Raw genomic sequence first — 20,035 nt, forward strand, 5'->3', positions numbered from 1 at the left:
TGACAAGGATGGAGATCACTGTCATGCTGATTGAGTTCGAATAACAGACTGGAAGCTTCAAATGGAGGGCGGTGCTTGGAATCATTGTTCTTCCTCTGTCAATCATTGTTACCTGCAAGGCAACATGTGGCGTCATCATTGCTTTGCACAAAAAGGGCTTCACAGGCAAGGATATTGCTGCCAGTAAGAGTGCACCTAAATCAACCATTTATCGGATCATCAAGAACTTCAAGAAGAGCGGTTCAATTGTTGTGAAGAAGGCTTCAGGGCACCCAAGAAAGTCCAGCAAGCGCCAGGATCGTCTCCTGAAGTTGATTCAGCTGCGGGATCGGGGCACCACCAGTACAGAGCTTGCTCAAAAATGGCAGCAGGCAGGTGTGAGTGCATTTGCACGCACAGTGAGGCGAAGACTTTAAGGATGGCCTGGTGTCAAGGGCAGCAAAGAAGCCACTTCTCTCCAGGAAAAACATCAGGGACAGACTGATATTCTGCAAAAGGTACAGGGATTGGACTGCCGAGGACTGGGGTAAAGTCATTTTTTCTGATGAATCCCCTTTCCGATTGTTTGGGGCATCTGGAAAAAAGCTTGCCGGAGAAGACAAGGTGAGTGCTACCATCAGTCCTGTGTCATGCCAACAGTAAAGCGTCCTGAGACCATTCATGTGTGGGGTTGCTTCTCAGCCAAGGAGGTGGGCTCACTCACAATTTTGCCTAAGAATACAGCCATGAATAAAGAATGGTACCAACACATCCTGAGAGTAACAATGCCTTTTCCAGCATGATAGTTATCACTTTTGCCTTATGGCAAGGTGCTCCAAGTGGCTTGGGGAACAAAACATTGATATTTTGGGTCCATGACCAGGAAACTCCCCAGACCTTAATCCCATTGAGAACTTGTGGTCAATCCTCAAGAGGCGGGTGGACAAACAAAAACCCACAAATTCTGACAAACTCCAAGCACTGATTATGCAAGAATGGGCTGCCATCAGTCAGGATGTGGCCCAGAAGTTAATTGACAGAATGCCAGGGCGGATTGCAGAGGTCTTGAAAAAGAACAGTCAACACTGCAAATATTGACTCTTTGCATCAACTGCATGTAATTGTCAATAAAAGCCTTTGACACTTATGAAATGCTTGTAATTATACTTCAGTATTCCATAGTAACATCTGACAAAAATATCTAAAAGACACTGAAGCAGCAAACCTGGTGAAAATTAATATGCGTGTCATTCTCTCAACTTTTGGCCACGACTGTACACATTGAGACTGTACAACCAGCCAGCCCCTGGGAAGGTCCATTGATGCTTTTAAACTTTGTCCAATTTCCTCATGGACGGCTCGTTTTTTTCATTCAAAGCTACTACTAGAAAATGATTGATACATGCTTTAAATACACAAGAAACAAAAACATACAGTTGGGAGTGACACTGAAGAGTAGTGTTGTACCGTTGGCCAGAGAACTAATTGCTATTTGTGCTGTGGTTATGGAGAGATGGTGAGTATTTGAAAGTTTATGGCGAGAACTTCTGCACCACTTCTGCACCACGTCTCGCTGGATAGCATTCCATTCTAGGAGTCCTGTCGCCTGCTCTCAGGGCTTCATGACTCACTGTTGCTGATATCAGGATAGACAGAGGCTGCCTGAAACTTAACCAGCTCATTCGACCTATCCCGTCCCCTTTCAGAACAGTGAGCGCAATTAGTCAAGTACAGAGCAAAGGCAGCAGGTTTTCAGAATAGAATTTGGCCATCGCCAAAGACGTAAAACATGACAAGGATGAAAATGTGCAAAACGTACAGTGAGGAGGGAGATCTCAATGGTTATTATGTCATGGTAGGCGTTAAGTCACGCTAAACGAGCAACTGCCGCGCAACGGAGTACTAGATTACGTTTCTCTGGAGTTCAAGAGGGTTAAGGGTGATCACAAAACTCACATTCAACACCAATGTGGGAAGTAGCTTGTATCAATGGTGCTTACATTTTGTGAAGAGTAGAACACATTCTTCACTGAAGATAAAAGGCAAGAAAACTGGCCCGCCAACCTCAGCAACTGGATAATAAGGCACTTACTAGGTCTAGATCAAACCCATACAAGTAATATAAGAACACAATTTTTTTTTTTTGTCATTCATAGACGCAATATACAATGTAGTGTACGATTGTGGCGCATTCAACTGGAAATATCCAACAATGTGATCAGGCGTTTTGTAGTGCACGCGCATGAGATTTCATAGTGTATAAAAAAAAGGCGGTCTTTAATAAAAGCTTCGTCTATCCCAATTAGACTTGCTTACATACTGCTTGTAATACATGTCATGTGTCACATGGTCATATTTACACGAGGAACATGCATTGATTGCATAGAGTAAAAAAAACAAAAAACGAACAAAGAAATCTCAGGGGACTCCCATTTCCTCCTACATACCTCAGATGCGATAGCGCTTAGCATTTATACCAAAATGTCGTTAAATGAGCCGGCGCCCTTGATGCGGTGACACTGCTGACCAGTTTTGACAGAGAGGGGTACACAGTCCATCTCAATGCTAGAAGTCCGGGGTCTCTGGTGTCACTGTCAGTCCACTCTGTAGCCTTCACCGAGGCCAAACCGTGCAATACTCGGCAGCACTCAAAACTACACCAAGCACTAGAGTGAGCAGCCATGCAGAACCAGCAACTCAACAGGACTGCATTTGACTGTGTTTAGAGACTTAAGACAGAGCCTGGCCGTGGCATACTGCTCAACCAACACCACATATAAAACCCAAGGCATTCATTCCCTTGTAGTACAAATAGTCTTGGCTGAAACGGACGTCTGTGCACAAAAGTAGCAGAATGTCCTTACAAATAAACGTTGTGCTCTGACTGGACACAGGAAGGGCTCTGGGCTTATGGAAGGCAGAGGAGTGCTTAAATTGTGGAGACTAAGCAGTGGACAGTTGAGTAACACAAATCAGGGAATAGGCTAGCCTGTATGAAAGGCCATCCTCCGGGTCATTCCGCGTTGCATACAATCAGCCTATCCCATGACGGTTTATCCAAAGGATCATCGGCAGAGGATTTATTTAGTCAAAGCACCTTTCTCTTACGAGTCAAAGCCTGTCCACTCCTCAATGCAAACCTAGCCAGGGGAGCACTGAGGTCAGACAAACAAAACCTTCCAGATTGTTCTGTAACAGTTTGTGGTGGTGTGGGCTGGGGGACTGGATTACAGCCCCAACCCATCATCCACAGGGACTGATTGTAGCTGGGTGAGGATCTTGGGGTCTCCATCCATCTCCACTGGGTCCCCCAACGGCGACCCCCTGTCCACATCCTGTTCTGGAGAGGTGCTGCCTAGTAGCAGGGCCTCGCCTCCAGGTAGGTCCAGCAGAGGCGGGTCCTCGGGCAGATCTCCCTTCCCACGGACATCAAACATAGTCAGGCTGGCAGAGGTGGAGAGGGGGACAGGGCTCCAGGTTGTGTGGGAGAGCTGAGTGGTGGGGGTCACTCCGCTGCACATGGGGCTGAGGGAGAGCATGCTCTCTGGGGTGAGGGCATTGGGAGGAGTGTGGGTGGCAGAGAGGTCCAGGGTGTGTGGGGAGGTGGTGGAGAGGGGCTGGTTGGTGGGGACACCCATCTCAGGAGTGCAGTAGAGCGGAGAGGAGTTGATGAAGCAGAGGGGGGACGTCTGGAGGGTGTTGGACGTTGGGACGGAGGTGGACACTGGGAGGAGGGTAGGTGTAGGTTGGCTGACAGGGTTGAGGGTGAGTCCAGGGCCTACTCCGTTGGTGTGGTGGTTAGAAGCCTCAGGGACGGGTTTCATGGGCAGGCTGCCGAACTGGATGCCAGCTGGGATAGTTAGGATCAGCTTGCCGTTCTGGTAACTCAGGATGGGGCTTCCACCATAGAGGAGATTCCCTACAGGACAGAGGAGAGGTGGAAGTGGAGGAATTAGTAGGGAAGTAGTAGTGGGAAATATGTTAGCATTTCATCAACCAACAATGACATAGCTATATTTTCCCTAAAAAACAAATGACTCAGTAATGTCAGACACCCAGAGAAGACTGACTGCCAATAGCACAGTAGGAGGCCATTCTCTTGCTAGAACAAAAAGACACCTCTTGTTGTGTACCGACGAACTTGACATTCTTCACGACTTGAATCTGAGACGATCAGAGAGCACGAACCCCCTGTAGGGAAGCCAAAAAGACAACTCTGGGTAGCTGCAGTTCAACATGGCAACTGGAGTATGGGCGAGTGGATGTGTGGTAAGAGAATCAGCTAATTGGGCAGATTTGTTGCCACTAAAGACCATTTCGCGTGGCTGATTGGGCTGCACGACGAGTCGATAAGCCCGTGACCAGTGCACCGGTGTTGTATGGACATGCCAGCCAACCTGAGACCTGCCCATGATACCACGGTCGTGTCACCGGCGGAAGCTAAAGTGGCCACTTTTTTCCCCTCCCATGATCTTATTTTAATTAGGATAGTAACCTACACATGGTATAACTAATATTGATAACCATCTAGATGTCACCTTGAAACATGCACATGCAGTCCAGATCAGGGGTATTCAACTCTTACCCTATGAGATCTGGAGCCTGATGGTTTTCTGTTCTACCTGATAATTAATTGCACACACCTGATGTCCCAGGTCTAAAAATCAGTCCCTGATTAGAGGGGAGCAATGAAAACATGCAGTGGAACTGGCTTCGAGGTCCAGGGACCTAGGTAATGGGGAGGGCATAAACGGCAACAACACCGGGACACAGTGCCCTTTGCTCCCGCTTGACAAGCATTACTGTCCGGCAATGGCGTGGGAAGTAGCTCCCTAGTATCAGGTTGACAGTCACAGTAAGCATGCGCATACAACGCATGAAGCAACAGTACACCCATCACCAGTACTTTAAAAAACTAAATAAACAAATCGTCAGGTAGAATTGAAAATATACAATTAATGTAGAACTGCCAGTGAAATACTACTCAGATTCATCCTCTAGCTTCAAAATAGAAATCCAAACTCTTGCGATAGCGTAGCTCAATCTACGGTAGTTGTGGGGTAAGGAACGGAAGTAAAACATTTAAAAAACACCACTCAATCAAAAAAACGTCTAACCTATAGCAGAGCACTTCACCCTCACACTACTTTCCTTAACACACCCACACTCCAGTTGCCATATTGGGATGCAGCTCCCACCTTCTCCGAAAAAGGAGGATCAACAGAAGACAAGGGAAAAAAGGCACTTTTCCTGGTGACATCAATCCCACGTTAGCTTGCTAACTGAGCCAGGCAGTCACAACACTTCATATGAAATACATTGGGTGGTAAAGTGCAGCACAATGCACATAACACTAGCTGCTTTACCAAGCTAGCTAGCACTTTATCATGACTCAGTTCCATTACACAGCTGCATGGCTCTGTACAAAACTGCTATAGTAAATGTACTGTATCTTTTTGATTTGAAGGACTCTTTCTCACTGATGAAATATAAGGGCCATATTGCAAGCGATGATTATTGACATTTCTAAACCTTAAAACACAGTGCCCAGGATTGTAGTTCACAAAGTATTTATAGGCGAAGCAAATGGCTGACAACTAAGGAGAAGCCAGAATGCCGCCTAGAGTTTGAACTAGCCATCTAGCAAGATGAATAAATCATTTCATTCACTCTCCACTATCCCATACTGCCAGTTCCATTGCTAGCTAGCATTAGCTAAACAGTTAGGATAACCATTTACCAGTTAGCACAACAAAGGTAGCTAGCTACTGCACTGATTGTTGGCAGCTAAGTCAGCTACTTCATTCAAATACAAATCCATGTTGATTTAATGACCTATAATGTTGCTAGCTACTTAAGTTATCTAGTTGTTGTTACTAGCCAGATGGCCATATGGGCTTACTACAAATTCTAGCTAGCTAGCAATAACCTTAGCACACCTTGATAGTTAGCTAACATTAGCTATCAAGCAAAAGCCAAACAAAGCTTAAAAGCTACTGCCACCTTGTGGCCTGGAGTATTTTAACAATCTGATCAGCGGTTGATCCGTATGATGTGAACAACAAAATGTTGAATGCCGACAGTACCAATCAGCAGTCAGTCTTCTCAGTGTGTCCAAGTCTTAAGTTACCTGGCGAGGCGGAGGGGAGCTGAATGACCCCAGAGTTGAGGAGCTGGACACCAGGAGCCATGCTGGTCGGGGGGCCTACAGTCTGGAGGGGTCCCAGCTGGTTTATCCTGAAGGGCCCCTGAGTCATCCCACCTCCAGGGGCCGAGGTTAGGATCTGAAAGGCTCCACCAGATCCAGATAGAGAAGGGGTGGACGGGCCCACCTGAGGGAAGGAGAGTTGTCCCGTGGAGGAGACAGGCACCAGCTGGGGCAGGGAGAGGGGAACCAACTGGCCTGGGATTGTCTCTTTGGACTGAGAGATGATCTGAGGATGGCCTAGTGGGGACTGGATCTGGGTCAGAGTGGGGATGGTAGCTGAGGTCTGTTCACCCAGCTGGAGTGTGAGTCCCTGGGGGAGCTGTCCGTTGGGGAGCTGGGAAAGGGAGAGGATGGTGGTTCCCTCTCCCAACGTAGAGGAACTACTATGATGCTGGGGGAGGGGTTGGGCGAGGCGGGGGGCGATGTTCAGAGTCTGGTGGGCCTGGAACTGGGAAAGGGTGCCCTGGGGGAGAGAGGAGGTGAGGGGGGACACAGGGATTAACTGGGGACACTGGGACACCTGGCCTCCAGGTGTGTGTTGGACCAGTTGGGATACGGGGACACCCTGGATGGAGGGCACCACCTGAGGCAGGGAGAATACCTGTGGGGTGGAGTAGCTGTAGGAGGACACCACCTGGCAGATGGAGCTGGAGGGGGTGAGCTGAGAACCAGCCGTGGCAAACACCACAAACTCCCCCTGCTGGCTGGGGAGGCCCACTACAGGGCTGGAGATGACGACGCCCGGAGAGGACATAGAGACCGGAAGGGTGAGGGTGTCGGAGAGGCAGCCATTTTGAGTCAGAACCAGGGAGGAAAGGGAGGTGGGGGAGAATGTTGAGGGGGAAGACAAGGAGGAAGCAGAGACTGTCTGGATGTCCTCAGCTTTGAGAACCATCCCCTCTGGGACATTGATGAAGTCCAGGGTGGGGATGGTTGAGGGGTTCGTCAGGCTTACATTGTCCGTCTTAAGATCCTCTGTCAGAGGGAGGGAGATGGCAGAGCTGGGCTGGGCCTCCATGGCCATAACCCCCTGGCCCTCAAGACCCATATCCTCACTGCTCTTGGATATGACCTGCGCTCCATTGAAGAGCAGAGGTGAGTTAGCCGATATGGGGCTGAGGGTAACCGTGTGACCATCGCTCAGGGTCAGCCCGTTGATGATGACGCCACCCCCTGCCCCGGAGATCAAGGAGCCACCGTTGATGAGTAAGGGGTGGGAGGCGGTGAGGAACCCACCTGCCCCGTTGAGGAAGAGCTGGCCTCCAGTGCTGCAGGGGGTGCCAGAGAGGGAGATGGAGGCTGTGGAGCCCACAATGTCCTCTGGTTTGTCTGAGATGTCATCACCCTCATCATCTGTGCTGTGGTTACCATCGGACTCACTGAGAAAACACAGGGGAGGAGCAGAGGAGAAAGATAGGGTGAGTGAACCGTGGGGTGAGTGAGACAATGAACAGAGACAGCATATGGAAGAAGGGGGAGTAGACAAGGATTGCATGATAGATGGAATGGAAAAAGAGGAGAAAGGGATTCGAATGTTACAACACACAACATATGGTAGGTCTATAACAGTCTGTGAATCTCCTTTGATCCTATGGTTTACACAGTATGTGATGTGTATGTCCTCAACTATCCTGGTGCACTAAAGCAGTATGGTTAACACAGTCCCCCAGCCGCCCACTGCCCATAGAGAAGAGAAAGACAGGACTGCATGGGGGGGATGATCGGCATATATATATTTTTTTTTTATCTCGCCACACACACACACACACCTTCCTCTCTACACATGGGAATAAAGTACATCAACAACTGACACATTGAAAACCCAATTTCCTGTGTAGCTGTGTTGCATTTAAGCTGCCAACTTCCCTGGCCAAAGCGAGTGTACTGTAGCCTGTAGTCCTGCAGTAAAATAAAACAACGTTTTTGGGGTTTAAAATGTGCACAGGAGAGCTGAAGACATTTTAATGGTTTTAGATATATTTCCTCCTTTTGTTTCCCAGCATCAACACCATTTCCTCTATGTTCGCTCCCGCTCCCCCAGCGGTGCAGAGCATCGGCAGCGCGCCGAGGTCCGTCGGGAGACTTTGCCGTGCAGGATTTCAGGAAACTTGAGCCACAATGGGCGCCCGGATCTCACATTTCACAACAAAGCAACATGCTCTTGCTCCCAATCGTGCTCTCTAAGACATGTGTGGTGTTATCACTGTCAAAGAGTTCATGCGCAGATTGATGTAGTTACTGCAGGGATTGATGGGATTTGATTGAAATATGCTGAACATTAACCGTAGTTGAGATCAACCGCACAGTCGAGCCCATTATTTAGAAAAGTCTGCATTACATAGAACATGTTTGGAACACTAAAATAATATTGCCGCTGAAAGATCCATTTAGGTAAGAATTGGTTACCACGTTAGGCTACTTTCTAGCGCTCACTCCTACTCATATGAGCAGGAGAATCTCGGTTAACATTGTTTATTTGAGTGAAATTAAATTAAATATTAGAACAGCGTGTGTGTGTGTGCGGTGTACAGCAGTATAGGCTATATTAACTCCCATAGTCTGCCTGCCTCTAACAATAAACAACAATGCAAATGACACTACATACAAACGTTTGATTTTATTTTAAGTGGAACCATTTTGACATTGATCTTTGACATGCAATCGTGTATGAAACGTTGTTTCAAATAAAGTGTTTCATGGGGTACGTGGTTACAAGATGTATAAAAGGAACGCATAGCCTACCTTTTGCTGTTGGTACCGGACGGGGTTCGGTCTCTCTGCCGTCGGTTCTTGAACCAATTGCTAACTTGCGTGAGGGAGAGTCCAGTCACTTTGGCCAAGTTTTTCTTCTCGTCTGGAGTGGGATACCTGTTGCCTTTGTAACATTCTTTCAGTGCATTGCGAGACTTCTCTTTGAAACAATACACAGTCTCCTCTCCATCCCAGATTGTTTTCGGCAGGGGAAACTTCTTCCGAAGCCGATACTTGTCCACGGCGCCCAGGCTACGACCTCGGGACCTCTCCGCCTCCTTGTAGCGCGCCTGCAAGTAGAGGTCCTGCAGGAACCCATGGTTGCTGGGGTGGAAGTCGTGGCTTTCCAATATTGCGTACAGCTCCTTGAATTCTTCCCGGTGGAAAGCGACCAGTGCCTGGGCCTTGAGCAGCGTCTCGTTGCCACGTAGCAGCTCCGCCGAAGGAGGGATGGTTGATAGGAATCTCCACAGGCGATCCACATTGCCCGCCTGTAGAAGGGCTTCGCACAGACATGCTACTTGATCTGTCGAAAAGCTGAGCGCGGAGTTCTGGAAAGTTTTGAGCAATTGTTCTGAAACTTCATCCGGATCCGTCTCCTCTTTTACCAGAGCGGCCTCTTGGGTAGACTCCTCCGTGCTATTCTCGGATTGTTCTGCAGACTCCAAAGACAAGGAAGCCATTTTTAGTTTGAACTTTTTTCTTTTAGTTCCTCCTCCCTCCCCTGCACGCTCTCTCTCTCTCTTCTCTTCTCTTCTCGGTGGACGAGTGTCTGCCACAGCTACACGCGTCACACACGCCCCTAACCTCGTCAATCTCCCATTCGAAGATTCATTATAGCACTGCCTGTTCAATACCTTTTTTATTAGGCTACTGGTAGATAAATGTGTTATTGCTTAATTCAAGATTGAACATCCACATTATTTTGTTGACAATCTGATGTTGTTATCAGATTGTACTAAATAGGCCTACAGCCTTCTTTTTTTTTTCAGCAAACACTTTTCAGCCTGTCTACTGGGGATCAGGATTTGCTAGGGCCAGGCGATGTGGTGGGTAAGTATTCAAGATGAGCTGAATGCTGATTGGCTGACAGCTGTGGTATTTTTAAGCAAATAGGCAAGGGGGGTATGGGAAATATACCACTGCTAAGGGCTGTGTCCAGGCAAGAGTATTGCTTCACATCTACAGTGCATTCGGAAAGTATTCAGACCCCTCCACTTTTCCCACATTTTGTTACGTTACAGCCTTATTCTAAAAGGTCAATATTTTCTTCCCTCATCAATCTACACACAATACCCCATAATGACAAAATGAATTATTTATTTTTTGAAATGTTATCAATGTGTATATAAAAGAACAAAAACAGAAATAGCTTATTTACATAAGATTTCAGACCCTTTGCTATGAGACTCGAAATTGAGCTCAGGTGCAGTCATCATTCAGGGCAGGTAGGGCTCTGTTTTTACCACACAAAAATAATATTAATTAAATCATTTCTTGTAAAAAAAACAAAAATTATGTTGCCTGTTTGCATGTTATTTTGGCTTTAATTACGTGTCACATATCAGTTTGCAAACAATGTAATGAAAAATATATACAGTTGTAGTCAGAAGTTTACATACACTTATGTTGGAGTTGTTAAGACTCGTTTTTCAACCACTACACAAATTTCTTGTTAACAAATTATAGTTTTGGCAAGTCAGTTAGGACGTCTACTTGTGCATGACACGAGTAATTCTTCCAACATTTGTTAATAGACAGATTATTTCACTTATAATTTACCATATCACAATTCCAGTGGGTCAGAAGTTTACATACACTAAGTTGACTGTGCCGATTAACAGCTTGGAAAATTCCAAAAAATGATGGCATGGCTTTAGAAGCTTCTGATAGGCTAATTGACATCATCCGAGTCAATTGGAGGTGTACCTGTGGATGTATTTCAAGGCCTACCTTCAAACTCAGTGCATCTTTGCTTGACATCATGGGAAAATCTAAATAAATCAGCCAAGACCTCAGAAAAAAATTGTAGACCTCCACAAGTCTGGTTCATCCTTGGGAGCAATTTCCAAATGCCTGAAGGTACCATGTTGATCTGTACAAACAATAGTATGCAAGTATAAACACCATGGGACCACTCAGCCGTCATACCGCTCAGGAAGGAGTCTCCTAGAGATTAACATACTTTGGTGTGAAAAGTGCAAATCAATCCCAGAACAACAGCAAAGGACCTTGTGAAGAGGCTGGAGGAAACTGGTACGAAAGTATCTATAGCCACAGTAAAACGAGTCCTATATCGATATAACCTGAAAGGCCGCTCAGCAAGGAATAAGCCACTGCTCCAAAACCTCCATAAAAAAGCCAGACTACAGTTTGCAACTGCACATGGGGACTAAGATCGTACTTTTTGGAGAAATGTCCTCTGGTCTGATGTAACAAAAATAGAACTGTTTGGCAATAATGACCATCGTTATGTTTGGAGGAAAAAGGTGGAGGCTTGCAAGCCAAAGAACACCATCCCAACCGTGAAGCACGGGGGTGGCAGCATCATGTTGTGGGGGTGCTTTGCTGCAGGAGGGACTGGTGCACTTCACAAAATAGATGGTGTCATGAGGGAGGAAAATTATGTGGATATATTGAAGCAACATCTCAAGACATCAGTTAGGAAGTTAAAGCTTGGTTGCAAATGGGTCTTCCAAATGGACAATGACCCCAAGTATACTTCCAAAGTTATGGAAAAATGGCTTAAGGACAACAAAGTCAAGGTATTGGAGTGGCCATCACAAAGCCCCTGACCTCAATCCTATAGAACATTTGTGGGCAGAACTGAAAAAGCATGTGCGAGCAAGGAGGCCTACAAACCTGACTCAGTTACACCAGCTCTGTCAGGAGGAATGGGCCACAATTCTCCCAACTTATTGTGGGAAGCTTGTTGAAGGCTACCCACAACATTTGACCCAAGTTAAACAATTTAAAGGCAATGCTACAAAATACTAATTGAGTGTATGTAAACTTCTGACCCATTCGGAATGCGATGAAAGAAATAAAAGCTGAAGAAAATCAGTCTCTCTACTATTATTCTGACATTTCACATTCTTAAAATAAAGTGGTGATCCTAACTGACCTAAGACAGGGAATTTTTACTCTGATTAAATTGTGAAAAACTGAGTTTAAATGTATTTGGCTAAGGTGTATGTAAACTTCTGACTTCAACTGTATATAATTGAGTTAACAACGCCTCCATACAAACAAGCTTTCTTGAGTAGGGCAGCTCCAAAATCCAGGGTCTATTTTCACCTCTGAATCTCACCTAGTGTTCTGACTTTGTGGTGCACATCCAGACTATAACCTGTTTTAGAGAAATGTAATCATAGAATATTGTAAAAGCTTTCGTTGTCTGCTTATATGCCCCATTTTTATATCCTATGTTTCTGACTTGGTGTACAGGGAGAACACTGTAAGAACGGCCCATGTTCTGCCGCTGTACATTTCAAAAGTGGTGAACAAATAAGTATATTGACTACGTCCGTCCTAGCTCGCTCATTAATGTCTTAATCGAAATTACGGATTGCCTCTTATCTGCTTGTCGTCCCCTTATGCCATAGTTTGTACATCTCAATTGTCAGTAGAAACCACATTTGTTTAAGCAAGTCAGTCTTATCAGTTTTTTTAAAGGCAGTAAATGAGGCTAAATTAACTGTTTCGCTGCCAGACAAGGCTTTGCTGATTCCCAGATGTAGCAGTGGTAAGGTGTAGAGACCGCTGTTAGGACTCTGCTGTCTTGGGACAGCTTTATGTAGGCAGCCAAGACAACGCAGGAGTGGAGTCTCTGAATGTCCTTGAGTGGCCCAGCCAGAGCCCGGACTTGAACCCGATCGAACATCTCTGGAGAGACCTGAAAATAGCTGTGCAGCGACGCTCCCCATCCAACCTGACAGAGCCTGAGAGGATCTGCAGAGAAGGATGGCAGAAACCCCCCAAATACAGGTGTGCCAAGCTTGCAGTGTCATACCCAAGGAGACTCGTGGCCAAAGGTGCTTCAAGAAGGTATTGAATAAAGGGTCTGAATACTTATATAAATGTGACATTTCAGAATTGTATTTTTGCTTTGTCATTATGGGGTATTATGTGCAGTAAACAAAACAATTTAATCCATTTTAGAATAAGGCTATAACTTACCAAAATGTGGAAAAAGTGAAGGAGTCTGAATACTTTCCAAATGCACTGTAGATGTGTCCATTTGTTTACTGATATCAAAGTCTGTTGATTTCACATGAACAGTTGATTGAGCAGGATCAGCTCTTGCCATCTCTAAGATAGTTCTACTGGTGAACTCGGCCCTGCACCGCATCTGTCTGTGTTCTGTTTGTTCTTTCTTTGCTGTGTGTTTAGACTTTGGATGGTTGATAGTTGTCTCTCCAGTTCCTCAGCTGGCATCTGAATGGGCACCAGGTGTTGTTTCTTTATGCAAATACTCTCAGTGCAACACACACACATACACACCATGATGTGAATGTTTTAGAGTTAAAATATGCAGAATTGTTATGTTCATTGAAAAGTGCCCATCATTCTGACAGTGGGGTTGGCACAAGAGCTAGTTTGTCTAAATAGAAGAATATCAGACAATGTGCGCATTTGTGACTTTTACGAGTTCCCCGGAGAATGAAGAGTGTGACCAGGTGAGAGAGATGGTATGTGTGTGTGTGTGTGTGTGTGTGTGAGTGAGAGAGAGAGCTGTGACCTACTGTGAACAGCAGCACGTACACCTGGATGTGCAGACAGACAGAGTGTAATGAGGCAAGGCCAAACACCCCATCTCAGCTTGAAACAGGAATGTAAACTTTTCATCTGGGGGTGGGGGTAGTGGGGAAGCTGTCTGTCTTCTGGCTGCACCCCATACTCCTTTCTGTGATCTTTTCTTCTCTCAGTCCTAAATTCTAATTAGATGCACAGATGTTATTTTATGTTCCTGTCTGATCCATTTATTTCCCATTCATAAATCAATGAGTAGATATTGGAGTAGACAACCATTATATGTCAAAGGCAAGGCCTGGTAATAACTTTTCAAAGGTAACCATGTGTCTCTTTCTCCCTGTGATTAATATGTCACAGAGCAGTGAGCACCTTAGCACGGAAGGACAATTTTATCTTATTCCACACTTGACAAAATGAAAATAAATGTGTTTTTTAAAATTAAATCAACAGACTAGCTTTAAAATCATTCAATGCTCTAATAAAAAATGCTCTTATAACAATTGAACATTGTTTGTAACAATGTATATGGCTAACGTTGCATGACTTTGTTACAAAAGTAACAATATGGGCTTTATAGCATGGTTTATGGCGCGACTACGTGGATACAGTTGGTACTTCCATAATTTGGGTGTGGCACTTTCACCAAAACCCAGCTTTAATTCCAACATTGATGATTGGTTACTAATCATGAAAGTCCCCCTCCGTCAACATCATTGGCACCCAAAATGCATTTCTTCCTGTTACGACGTCTTAGAAATGTGCTACCCAATTGGTCAACCTAAATACCCACCCGACATTTTAACGACATGACTGGTTCACTGTGTTTGTGGGCGGGTATAAACTTCCAGAACTGGGAGTAGCAGGGTCTATGACATTGTTGAGGGAAACAAAACAACCACCCCGTTCACTGAGATTATACAGCACATGGTACCTGAATTGATTTAATAAAAAAACACCCAGTGAACTGATAGTAGAAATTTGTTTACAGAGATCGTCAAGAAAAGCGCAAAAGAACATGTAAATATTTGTGAGGGACCAAGCTGGAACTGGAAGGACTCACGTTGCTAAGTTTGTGTAACTTGCTGAGTGCGTGCTACTAACGTTGCTATTTCAAAACTTTTAACTAGTTGTGTGCTATTTAATCGGGTATATCGGTTGTATTTGATGAAGTGGTCTTTGTTGCTTGATTAAATTAAACGCCGGCGAAACTAAAGCTTGAAAATGGACAATGGCGTGACTGATCACCAATCCCACGGTATCGGTGCGTTTGACCTGTACCATAATTTCGTTCGAGGGGAATAAACGATACAATAGGGGAAACACCATCGCCAAATTCAAGGTAGCTAAATTATGTTGGTCATGTCTAATTGGTCTTCGTGCCTCTGAAACGTAATAATGTATTGCCCCTCTTCCTGCTGTCATTGCAGCACAGCCTGTGGCCATGTGATGCAGTTTCTCACAGTCTACGTTTTCCTCCAGGGTAAATTGGAGATGGTTGTGGGTACCCCGGCCTCCAGTATGGAACTGCAGCTTTTCTTCACCACCACCGACAAGTTCATGCAGAAGCTGGACGACAACCAGGCCCTGCTAGGTTCCTACCCTGTGCATGATGACTGCAAAATGAATGTATGTACTTCTGTGTTCTGAAACACTGCTCACATGACACCCACAGGGTATGTCCCCCGTTTAGTATTGTTCACACTGGAGTAAGTTGGGACCTACTGTTGAATCTGTTGATAGGGTCTCTTAACCCAGGGGTTCCCAAACTTTTTCACTCTGGGCTCCCCTTCCAACATTGGGGAACATCCTGCGCACGCCACGCCTATTTCTATGGGCACAAGTGTGGTTCATGGCACACTGTTCACACCCCTCTTATTGGTGGAAAGAATTTAGCAGGTTTTAAGCTTATTTTCTGCTATTTTACACATTTTGTCATATGGTGCAAATAATAATTAGCTGTTTTTCTTTTGCAATTCTATACATTTTGCCACATCTGTATTTGAGTGACAAAAAAAATATCCATCGACTCTGCCGTGGAGCATGCTTTTGCGGCACAGTCGATGGCGTGCCGGACCTCGGGCTAGAAGGTCGAGGGTCCGAGACCTGCTCCCTGCTGTTTCATTACACTGGTGTCAGAAGTGATCACACTTGCATCCACGACAGTGCGTGTGCTTGGCCGGTGAGCGCGTTCTTGTAAGACGTAGAGTCGCAAGCTAGTGCGAGGACTCGCTCCTTGAAAGGAGGGAGTAGTGTAACGACCCTGGGTTTATAAGCGCGGAAATCGACTCTGCCGTGGAGCATGCTTTTGCGGCACAGTCGATGGCATGCCGGACCTCGGGGTCGAGGGTTCGAGACCTAATCCCTGCTGTTTCATTACAGTACGTTTAAAGCCAGGCTGAGACCCCTGTGCCTAACCCTGCTGACCCCTTACGCCCTCCACAAGTGATTGCAACACTCACATGATTGCTGACCACAGCATGGTTGGGTATAATTTGTGGAACGTTCCGGAATCTGTTCAATAAACTTTGTAAAGTACAAAGTTGCCAACAAACAACGCATGCAAAGTAGCTGAAATGGGCATCAACTCACCATGTACACTACCGTTCAAAAGTTTGGGGTCACTTAGAAATGCCGTTGTTTTTGAAAGAAAAAGAAAAACATTTTGTCCATTAAAATAACATCAAATTCATCAGAAATACAGTGTAGACATTGTTAATGTTGTAAATGACTATTGTAGTTTGAAACAGCTGATTTAAAAAATAGATATAATAATAATTGATGGAATATCTACATAGGCGTACAGAGGCCCATTATCAGCAAGAGCCAGTTTGCGCTGTTTTGTGAAGGGAATAGTACACAGCGTTGTACAAGATCTTCAGTTTCTTGGCAGTTTCTCGCATGGAATAGCCTTCATTTCTCAGAATGAGAATAGACTGAGTTTCAGAAAAAAGGTCTTTGTTTCTGGCCATTTTGAGCCTGTACTCAAACCCACAAATGCTGATGCTCCAGATACTCAACTAGTCTAAATAAGACCAGTTTTATTGCTTCTTTAATCAGTACAACAGTTTTCAGCTGTGCTAACATAACTGCAAAAGGGTTTTCTAATGATCAATTAGCCTTTTAAAATGATCAACTTGGATTAGCTAACACAACGTGCCATTGGAACACATGAGTGAAAGTTGCTGATAATGGGCCTTTGTAGATTTTCCATTAAAAAATCAGCCTTTTCCAACTACAATAGTCATTTACAACATTAACAATGTCTACACTGTATTTCTGATTTAAAAATATATATATATATTTTAATGGACAAAAAATGTACTTGTCTTTCAAAAACAAGAATTTCTAAGTGACCCCAAACCTGAACGGTAGTGTATCTTCTTGAGAGATTTCTGTATTTCATTTTAAATACATTTGAAAAAATGTCTAAACAGGTTTTCACTTTTTCCATTATGGGGTATATGGTTGAATTTTTTGAATCAATGTTTTCGGGCTGTAACAAAACAACATGTGGAATAAGTCAAGAGGTATGAATACTTAAGGCACTCCTTCCAACAACTTATTTTCTGTCTTGCAGGTATAGTAGATTTCAAGCCAGGTCATTGGGTGGGAGTGAAATATAACGAGCCTCTTGGGAAACATGACGGGCAGGTGAGGGCAATGGATGTAATTTTGTGACGTCATCACATGGTGTCTGAAATGTTCACTGTTTAGAGGTACCTTACATCTTGACTTGTCTTTCTGGTAATAAACCTGTGGAGAGGTGCAGACCTGGTGAGTTTCTCTGTCATAAATGTACTTGATGTCTTCACTCTCTTTCCTTACAGTGTGAAGGAGAAGGGATACTTTGAACGTGAGAACAAGTACGTTGCGTTTGTCAGGCCCCGCACAAAGACCGTGGGACACTTCCCAGAGGAAGACTTTCATCTGGACGAGATGTAGGACTGTGATGCTGTCACCCTGTCAAGGGGTGTGGGCAGATGGGTTCAACAGACCTCCAGTCTGATTACGAACCCGGGGCGAGGGACAGTGTCATTGCGATTAATAACTTTATTTTGTTTTGTGCTGGTCAGGGAGGTATGGGTTGGACTATAGAGAGCTGCAACTGGGGAAGGAGGCAGTATCACCTAGGACCGACTCTAGCGGTTACAGCGGTCTAAGGCACTGCATCTCCGTTAGACGTCATGACAGACACCCCTAGCAAAAAAAAGAAAAGTAGAATTTGCTGTATATTGAATGAGGAGAGATGAGAAAAGCACAATGTTTTTGCCTTGTTACAAATACATTGTCGATGTATTTAATGTAAATGTCCTTTTATTCAGTGGATGTAGAAAGCAAGCGTTCCTAAATTGATGTCCTCAGAATTTTGAGTTGAACCTGAATTGCTCATCACATCCTAGATTCTATATGAATAATAGGCAGTCATAAAAATCACTACAATGTTCATCAAATGTCAATTATCATCCCAAGCCAGGGTTCTATCAAACTTTCTAAAATAAATCCCATGCTTTTGAATGCAAGAATTCAAGCAACAACAAAATATCTATTTGTACTACTGACTAGTGGCAAAATGTTCAGTTTATTTGAATATCTGTTAGTTCATTGGTTATTGTACCATAGAAGCTGTTTGTTTTTGTGTGTCGTGTCCCTGTTTTAGATTCTGTAAACTTACTCTGCTTCTAACACCCTAACACAACCGCAAGGCTCTCCAGAGGATCGTGCGGTCTGTGCAACGCATCACTGGGGGCAAACTACCTGCCCTCCAGGACACCTAAAGCACCCAATGTCACAGGAAGGCCAAAAAGATAATCAAGGACAACAACCACCCGAGCCACTGCCTGTTCACCCCGTTACCATCCAGAAGGCAAGGTCAGTACAGGTGCATCAGCTGGGACCGACTGGGGAAAAACAGCTATCTCAAGACCATCACAGACTGTTAACAACCAACACAGAGGCTGCTGCCTACATACAGACTTGAAATCATTGGCCACTTTAATAAATGGATCACTAGATACTTTAATAATGCCACTTTAATAATGTAAACATACTCTTCTCATATGTATATACTGTATTTTATACAATGTATTGCATCTTGCCTATGCCGTGTGGTCATTGCTCATCCATATATTTATACGTACATATTCTTATTCCATCCCTTTAGATTTGTGTGTATTAGGTAATTATTTTGGATTTGTTATATATTACTGCACTGTCGGAACTAAAAGCACAAGCATTTCGCTTGTGTATGTGACCAATAAGATTTGATTAGAATGTCGAAACATCAGTTGTGCACATTGATAGCATACAAACCGGCTGCCCAGGTGGTGACAATGCTTCATTGTACTAATCCTCATCGCCACTTCTAACAGTTTGACTCATGAACACATGTGATCTGTCATTTGTTGTGTCACTCCTGGTTGAGTGAGTTTCAGAAGAGAAAATGTGGATACAAAAGCAATTCATTCATTCGTTCCTTTTTTATTGAATTGTATTTTTCCCAAGATGTTGTCAGCAACTAACATGCCCAGAGTTGTACAAGATGTGCCATCTGTTTTTATGAAATCTCAAAGGTGTTGATGTGCCAAAGTGTAATGGTATCTTATGCATAATAAAACGTAGTATTACCAGCAGATGTGGTGATCAAGGTGTATTTGACTGATTCTTACTCGAATTCACCATTAGCAGGACAGAAATAAAGTAGCTCATGCATGGTGAAAAGAGATGACTAAGAGATCTATAGTCTAGGCAGGGGTTAAAGGTGATGGTCATCACACTTATCCCGAAACTGTCAGGTTGCAGTGGGACACTGCACAGGAAACTGGACAGTGAACCCCTGACAGGGAAGAAATATGGTCAGTGGTGGAAAAAATATACTAAATTGTCATACTTTAGTGAAGGTAAAGATAACTTTAATAGAAAATGGGTGAAAGTCACCCAGTAAAATACTTGAGTAAAAGTATTTGGTTTGAAAAGTAAGTAAAAGTATAAATCATTTCAAAAACAGATGGCAGTGTTCTTGTTTTTATTTATGGAAGCCAGGGACACACATAATTTGTGTTTAGTGAGTCCGTGAATTGGACAATTTTCCTGTACTTTTGGTTGTCAGGAAAATGTATCGTGTAAAACTTTTTTTTAGGAATGTCGTGAAGTAAATATAAACGTTGGCAAAAAATATAAATGGTAAGGTACAGATACTCCGAAAAACGTCGTTACAGTATTAAGTAAAACATACTTTAAAGTACTAAAGTATAAGATCACTGAGTTACAATAGGCACAAATACAGTAAGCACAGCATACAGTAAAGAGAATGTGGCAGATATAACACGCCGCGGTCTCTATTGT

The 20,035-nt window shown here is 44.3% G+C and overlaps 1 protein-coding gene across 1 annotated transcript; it reads right to left on the reverse strand.

Moving 5' to 3' along the window:
* Positions 1-1,080: 1,080 nt before the first annotated feature.
* LOC112244674 (homeobox protein SIX5) lies at positions 1,081-9,909 on the reverse strand. The gene is made up of 3 exons (XM_024412403.2): positions 8,930-9,909; positions 6,110-7,566; positions 1,081-3,898 (listed from the first exon to the last, which is right to left on the reverse strand). Exons 1-3 carry the CDS (start codon positions 9,619-9,621, stop codon positions 3,207-3,209), a joined length of 2,841 nt encoding a protein of 946 aa, XP_024268171.1. The 5' UTR covers positions 9,622-9,909; the 3' UTR covers positions 1,081-3,206.
* Positions 9,910-20,035: the final 10,126 nt, after the last annotated feature.

The sequence above is a fragment of the Oncorhynchus tshawytscha genome, linkage group LG13 (assembly GCF_018296145.1).
Source record: "Oncorhynchus tshawytscha isolate Ot180627B linkage group LG13, Otsh_v2.0, whole genome shotgun sequence".
Taxonomy (NCBI): domain Eukaryota; kingdom Metazoa; phylum Chordata; class Actinopteri; order Salmoniformes; family Salmonidae; genus Oncorhynchus; species Oncorhynchus tshawytscha.

Excerpts from the sequence above, each read along its gene's own strand:
- LOC112244674 (XM_024412403.2), bottom strand. The coding sequence starts at position 9,621 with ATGGCTTCCTTGTCTTTGGAGTCTGCAGAACAATCCGAGAATAGCACG. Across the intron at positions 7,567-8,929 it reads TCCGGTACCAACAGCAAAAG|TGAGTCCGATGGTAACCACA; the intron begins GTAGGCTATGCG and ends GTGTTTTCTCAG. Across the intron at positions 3,899-6,109 it reads GCTCCCCTCCGCCTCGCCAG|GGAATCTCCTCTATGGTGGA; the intron begins GTAACTTAAGAC and ends TCTGTCCTGTAG.